Source organism: Octopus bimaculoides, chromosome 5 (assembly GCF_001194135.2).
Source record: "Octopus bimaculoides isolate UCB-OBI-ISO-001 chromosome 5, ASM119413v2, whole genome shotgun sequence".
Lineage (NCBI taxonomy): Eukaryota > Metazoa > Mollusca > Cephalopoda > Octopoda > Octopodidae > Octopus > Octopus bimaculoides.
The window spans coordinates 108,247,567-108,254,807 of NC_068985.1; the positions used below are offsets into that span (position 1 = coordinate 108,247,567).

The window sequence follows — 7,241 nt, forward strand, 5'->3', positions numbered from 1 at the left end:
ACACACACACACACACACACACACACACACACACACACACACATGTATAACATATAGTTATAATATTATAATCATTTTTAAATGGCAAAATGGGAATTTGATGTAAAACAATAACTTACATATAGTGAATTTGAAATATATTGACGATCTACACAATATTCTACTTCGAAGAAACCTGCGGCAACACCTTTCTCTATAATTTCTTCTTGTTGTTTACGACTTGGGTTGTATTTGATATAAATTTCTCTACTGCTGATGTTCTTAATTAAAGCAGAATCCAGCTCTATTGAAAATCATTAACAATAACTTAATTTACATCTATAACAGACTTGAATGAATATCTGTAATTTCAATATCTTCAAACCTAAAGAGATATAATTTAAAAGGTTTGATGGACTATCTAATGTTGACTGCGAATCAGTGTCGTATTTACTGTGTGATAATGCAACGTGATCAGCGGCAGAATTAAATAATGTTTACCTTGGGCGAGTAATGTTGTCAGTGTATGACATCTTAATACTAGTTTTAATTAGTAATAATGGACTGCGTAACATGGTGATGATGAGATAACACAAAATGTTTACTGAATGATATCTATTTTACAACAGTATAGTAAGAAACTCTGATGGGGGCGGGGAGCTGAATAGTTAAAGGTCTTCAGAGAACAAGCACCTTCTCTTATGCAAGCATTTCGTTTCTTAATTCCTGAAAGTCTAAGGAACCGGGTACACTCAGGATGCCCCTCTTTTCTCTCTATTTCATGCTACTGTTTGCATTGTAAATAGCACCTCCTGGGTGTTCAAAATTCCCCAGAGCCTAGAATTCCTTGGATGTCGTAACCACTTCCGTTTGAGACACCAGTTAAACGTAGGGTATTATTGTACCTTTTCTTTTATTCTTCCTTGACTACTAATGCATATAGTGAGGAATCATTATGCTTACTACCAGAATGTGAACAATTAAGTTTGGAATTTACTGTAGCGCACTGTATTGTTTGTCAAGGATGATCTTAATAAATGGTAGACAGTATAGTGATGCAGTGAGAGTGGTTAGTAAGAGAATATTTAACAAAAGCATGCCGTAACTAGAGGTAGTATAACATTTAATTCGATATTTGCACGGTAATGGACTGTTAACTGGAGGATAGATAACACTTGATATATGGGAAAATATAATGCTTACTGCAGAACAATGAAATGTTTACTGCAGCGCAGTGTAATTCTACTTGGAGAAGGAGGCACTACTACAAGAGTGGGCACTTGGACATTATATTGTTGACTCTAGAAAGATATCATCTTTAGGAAGAGACAATTTTATCTCAGAGACATTATAATATTAGTAAATTGTAAACGAAATGACATTTGTACCATTTTGATGTGAAGTATTTTCTTTATCGGAGAATGAAGATTAATTTGTAGACAATTTATTGATAATTGTAGCTCTATAGTACTTTTTATAAGTATTGATAATAATGAAGAAAGTAATATAATCTTTGATATAATTTGTCATCTGTATATCTGTTGTGTCGACGCCCCCAAGCGAAGCAGTAGGCTCGACCAAGACTTATAAATAGAGGTAGTCTGACCGTGATAGGAGTTGAGTGGTTACCTGACAGTTGAATAGAGTGGACTGACGGTCGACTGACAGTTGAGTAGCTGTCGAGTAGCAGTCGAGCAGAGATCATCCGAAGGTGCGAGATAGCAGTAGCTTGAGACATAACAATATCATACATTTCTGTTAGCCTTAGCAATGTTGTTGAATGTTTATCAATTCTAATCCTTCCAGAGTAGGCCTATCTTCTTTTCAATTTGCCACCTTATATTCCTATATGTGGATCTTTATTGCATGTTGTACAAGTATAGAACTTGAAATGAGACTAGATTTTTATTAACGTAGTTTTCTTATATTTCCCTTACATCTACTTCTGTTGACTTTTATTACATCTTTGTTTACTGCCTCCAACATAAAAAATAAAAATTCGCTACAGGAACCTTTTTATTAACAGGAATAGCTTCTGTATTTTTGAAGTGCACCCTCTTTGTGAACCATATAAAAGCAGTAGTTAAATGAAGTTTATAACGATAATGAAAAAATGGAAATATAGAGAAAACCAATCATAAATGATTTGCCAACCTTTGTCAACGGTAATATCCGCTAATTTATTAATTGTAATTTTTGGTACAGACACGTGAATAATATCTTGCGGTTCAGTAATGAAAATTTCAACTAAAAAGTCATCAATAATTTCACCAGTGGTCACATGAATGTCGTGCCTGTATTTATTGTTCTGTCGTGTCAGAAGTTCTTGGTAAGTCAAGTTGTAAACTATATACTTCTGTGGTTCAATATTAACAGACATATCAAAGGCTCTTGTAAAGCGGTGTCTGGAAAATGATAAAAAAAAAACAACTGAAATACTTTGGAGATGTTGCTATTAAAATACTAAGTGCAAGAAATATCAAATAGTTGGGAAAATATAAAATTACTCGACTTCAAAATAGCCAGAACTTTTTCCTTTTCCTACGTCCTTTTCGTAAATATCTTTAGCAACTGATTTTTCCTTTACTTCTCCTACAGTCACATGTCCATCAATTTCCCTGCAATCGAAAATAAAATTAAATAAAAATAATTAACATTGAAAAATCTCAAAAATTACAGTGGTTACATTTGACAGTTTGTACCAAAGGAAAGGAAAACACAATATCCCATCCCGAAATAAAAGTATTTTGAAAAGTGAAAATATATCAACTAGATTATGGCTGTCAGATCACAGTTTACTGAAAATAGCCACCCTCGGTTTCCAGCACGGCCTCAAGGCGGCTCCGGAATCTGCATTCCTCACAGTGTCGCTGACAGGACCTACGAACATGTCATATTTTACAACTTTTTCAGTGTTCATAGAGCATTGGACAGCAGTCATGATTTCGACATTTTGATAACTAGTGTGAATCATTAGATTACAAGTAACTACTTTCGAGCATTTAGATGCTTTCAAGTCCTGTATCAGCTAACTTTTTTCCAAGCTACAACTTTAATCTCCAACGCTGTTGACTGTTCACCAAGCTGTTCCTGACGAAAGGAAACATAAGAAGTCGTCAAAGTTTGCCCGAACATCCAGTATTTTAGAAGTTTAAGAATATTTGAACATTTTTCCATTGTGTTCCAAATGTTTGTATGTAATAATCAAATAAACTCATATAGCGCCCATAATTGCATTAAGACTTGATTTGGAAAATAATTAACAAAATGAATCGTAATTATTTTGATAAAGTATTTCAACAGAACGTTTCATTTTCACTGTTATGCATTTAATCAAATTTTCATGAGGCCGTTTCCTGAGATATGAGAGCTTTCTAAATCATGGTGAATTTGATGTGTCTGATATTCAATTTGAATACTTGTGTGTTGTCATAAATAGCAAAAAACAGTAACAGTATTTGTACAGAAATGTAACAAGATGGTATGAGTAAGTAGCTCATTAACATACAGAATGAACAATATGTGAGAGATAATGAAATTTATAACTGGAAAGTAAGTCTTCAAATAATCTTCATGACTTTTAGAAAACAGTATAACGCGCTCTCTGCTGTCATTCTGTTTTCCCACTCGTAGCTGTCTATTAATATCTAGCACTTGTAGCTAAATGAATAGACCAGCTTCTTTCTGAAGTACTTTGATTATATTTTACTTTGCAGACTAGCTTCCCTCTCCTACTTTCTTGTCGAATGGTTTTCCTTCATTGCACGTCTTCATAACATCCGACTGAGAATGAAACTTATCAATTCTTACCAAAAATGTTGATAATCACTAGTTAAACAGGCATGAGAATGTATAAACTGCTTTGTAAGCAGAAAGTTTTACATAAAAAACATGTAAGCTCTATGCCTTATAATCAGAATGCTAATAAGAATATTAGAAATACAATGCTAAATTTACGACATCGTCAATTAGTAAATTGCTATAATTTCAATATATATATATTTTTTTACAAATCGTTGGGTCATTACTTGAACATCATAATATATTCAGTGACTTCTAAAAATTCACACATCGCACTGTCCGGTTTATTTGGTATCTTATTCTAAAGAACTTCGTTTTCTAAGGCTAAAAGGGAAACAACAGTAGATTAGACTAGAAGTATATATCGTGAAAAATGAAATTTACTTACATAGAAAAATTCAATATAACTGATTTAAGAGGCATCATTATGTATAAGTCTGCGCCGACTGTAGAATTGTACGGGTTATAATATTTCATGGAAACTAAAGTGGTAGCAATTCTATATGAAATATCACTGATTATATGAAGTGATTCCAGGTTTGCTTTCTGAAAATATAAAGTCAAGAAATATCGTAAATCACTTAAATAGATTTTTATTTAATATATACGGATCAAGATATTCTCGACTATGTTATCAAAGGTGGATTTGTGGTGATTGGAATGAATGTTTAAGTATTTAAGGTATTGTTAGGTTTGTGATAAGGGGAGTATTAGGAGGTTTATAACTTTAAAGTTACTTCTAAAAAGTTAGTAGTTTTGTGAGAATTTTCAAAAGTAATAGACAGATTTAGGCTAGAGAAAAAATTGTGTACATTTTTTCTAGCTCGTTCTAAAGAGGATTTATTCATGCTCTTATTTCTTTATTGCCCACAAGGGGCTAAACACAGAGGGGACAAACAAGGACAGACAAAGGGATTAAGTCGATTACATCTACCCCAGTGCGTAACTGGTACTTTATTTATCGACCCCGAAAGGATGAAAGACAAAGTCGACTTCGGCGGAATTTGAACTCAGAACGTAAAGACAGACGAAATACCGCTAAACATTTCGCCCGGCGTGCTAACGTTTCTGCCAAGCTCTGCAACTAGCAAGGCGTCATTTCTGTAGAGGCCTCACTTGAGGTTAGGGAAATGTATTTCGAGCTGGTGGAGTATGTATAGTCCAACGAGATCCGTGACTTGGGCGGAGTCGGATGATCTCGTGATAATGTCAAATAAATTGCTATGAATATTGGTATTGTTATAGTGACTGACCCGGCACCAGAGTTGTTCTGAAAAGAAATAAGGAGTAGACAGTTACCTCCCTTGAAAGCAGTTGTCTCATCAATTGGTTACTGGATGGCACACGTCGTGGTGCTGCATTGTGGGAGAATGAAATCTATAGCTTTTGGACGGCGCGACCAAAGTGATTAGACGTATTTTCTTCCTGCTGCGATTCCAAGTGATGTAACGGTAAAAAATAACCACATCTTGTATATGAATACAAACGCACAGAAAATGCCTTTATCTTTTTCTATACAAGTACTGTAATTTGCATTCAGTATCAAGATTAAAACGACTTACGGCCGTATTTGTAAATTCTTATCGTCTTGTTATTCTTGTATTTGGAGAATGTCTGCCTTCTACATTTCAGCTTTCTTTGTTAGGAGCATAAGTTCCTAAAAATGGTGACCCCGTGGAACGAATAGACAAGTTTATATTTTACAAGTTTACAGCGAATGAAAAAACAAAAAAACAAAAAAAAAAACAGACGAGTAGAACCGTTAACTGTTGTAAACGGTCGACATCTAAAAAATTTTTTTTCCCTTTCAAGCTTCGCCAACTTGCCTTCTCCAATTCCTTTTGGCGTTCCTCCACATTCCTTTCTTCTCAACGTTTTTTGCTTTTATAAAATGAACAATGTTCCGCTCTCTCAATTCAATGGGGAAGCGAAAATGTGGTTTTCGCAACTGGAATCCTATTTTATTGCTACCAGCACTCGCGAACCACTGGCCAAACTGCAAATCACATTGTCCGGCTTACCGTCCCCACTTGTTTCGTCTGTCTGGGATTTACTGACAGATGCACCAGATGGGATATCCTACGAGGAGTTTAACTTAGAGGTGCTTCGCAGAAACTCTCCGTCCGCTGAGAGCAAGTTCCGCTCATTGCCGCAGGATGAAACTATTTTTCTCTCGTATGCAGCCCAATACCCAGTCGGTGCTGGTGCATCTTTTGGACACCACTCTTATTGACCAACTAGCCACCAAGGCAGACAAGATTCTTGAGTTCTCCAAAAACACAGACAGTCCAAGGATCAAGCTCATCATTGTATACAGCCCTGCTCTTACATCCCGGCGGGAAACTAGCCAGGGAGTCGTCTCCCTCATTGAAAATCTTCACCGTGCATTCTTCGTCCGAGACGCAAAATCTTCAAAGTCTTTTCTGGTAGACACAGGAGCCAGTGTTAACATTTGGCCTCGACGGTATACGTTCATCAATCTTGCTTTCTCGGACATTTCTTTGTTCCCGGTTAACCATTTTGCTATCCAGACCTACGGTCAAATCTCCCTTACTCATGATTTGTCACTCTGTAGGTTATTTCGGTGGATTTTCATTATTGCTGACTTACCACATCCAATTTTAGGTACAGATTTTCTTCACCATTATTCATTCCTCGTGGATGTCAGAGGACGTCGACTTTTTGATAGAACCATTTTCCTCACTGTCTCCGGAGAGGATACTACCCTTCCTGCTGTGAGTCTTTCATTCTTCGTAGCCGCTGCTGGAAACACGTATCTACAGTTACTTGCTTCATTTCCCGAATTAACGGATTTGACATTCCTGTTAACCAAGCTAGTTCATTCTACTAAGCATTTTATAACGACTAAAGGACCTTCTGTATTTTCCAGACCTCGTCGTTTATCTTCACAAAAGCTGCGGATTTACAGAGCTGAATTCAAGCATATGCTCCAGTTTGGCCTCATTCGTCTTTCCAAGAGTCCATAGGCCACGCCTCTGCACTTAGCAGAGAAAGGCGTCATCGATTTTCGTCCTTGTGGTGACTTTAGAAGGCTTAATACTGTCACGGTTCCTAGATCGCTATCCGATTTCACATTTTCAGGATTTTTCTTCAGCCCAACATGGATGCAAAATTTTTCCCAAAATCCACCTGGTACGCGCATACCATCAAATTCCCGTTAACTCGGAAGATATACCCAAGACAGCAGTAACAACATCTCTCGGAGCATTTGAATTTTTATCCATGCCTTTTGGTCTTCGTAACGCAGCAAGAACATTAGCCTCATGCTATCTAAGATCCCAGATGAAGCAATGTCAAGGCAGGGAACTCAAAAGAGAGCAGCAGTATCCTTCACCAAAAGCCAATCCCATGCAATTGGCCAATTAAAATGTGATAACACTGGCGATGCCCTAGCACGGCCACAGCGTCAAGGCTGAAACATATAAAAGAATAAAAGAATA

The 7,241-nt window shown here is 36.4% G+C and overlaps 1 protein-coding gene across 1 annotated transcript in view; it reads right to left on the reverse strand.

Annotated features, from left to right (window-relative positions):
- LOC106879656 (inter-alpha-trypsin inhibitor heavy chain H3) overlaps nt 1-7,241 on the reverse strand; it is a 46,780-nt gene that overhangs the window by 35,196 nt on the left and 4,343 nt on the right. The window contains exons 2-5 of the mRNA XM_052967932.1: nt 4,169-4,326; nt 2,487-2,597; nt 2,134-2,384; nt 120-283 (exon numbers count right to left, since the gene is read on the reverse strand). Coding sequence (XP_052823892.1) covers nt 120-283; nt 2,134-2,384; nt 2,487-2,597; nt 4,169-4,326 — 684 coding nt within the window. The remainder of the gene's footprint in view (nt 1-119; nt 284-2,133; nt 2,385-2,486; nt 2,598-4,168; nt 4,327-7,241) is intronic.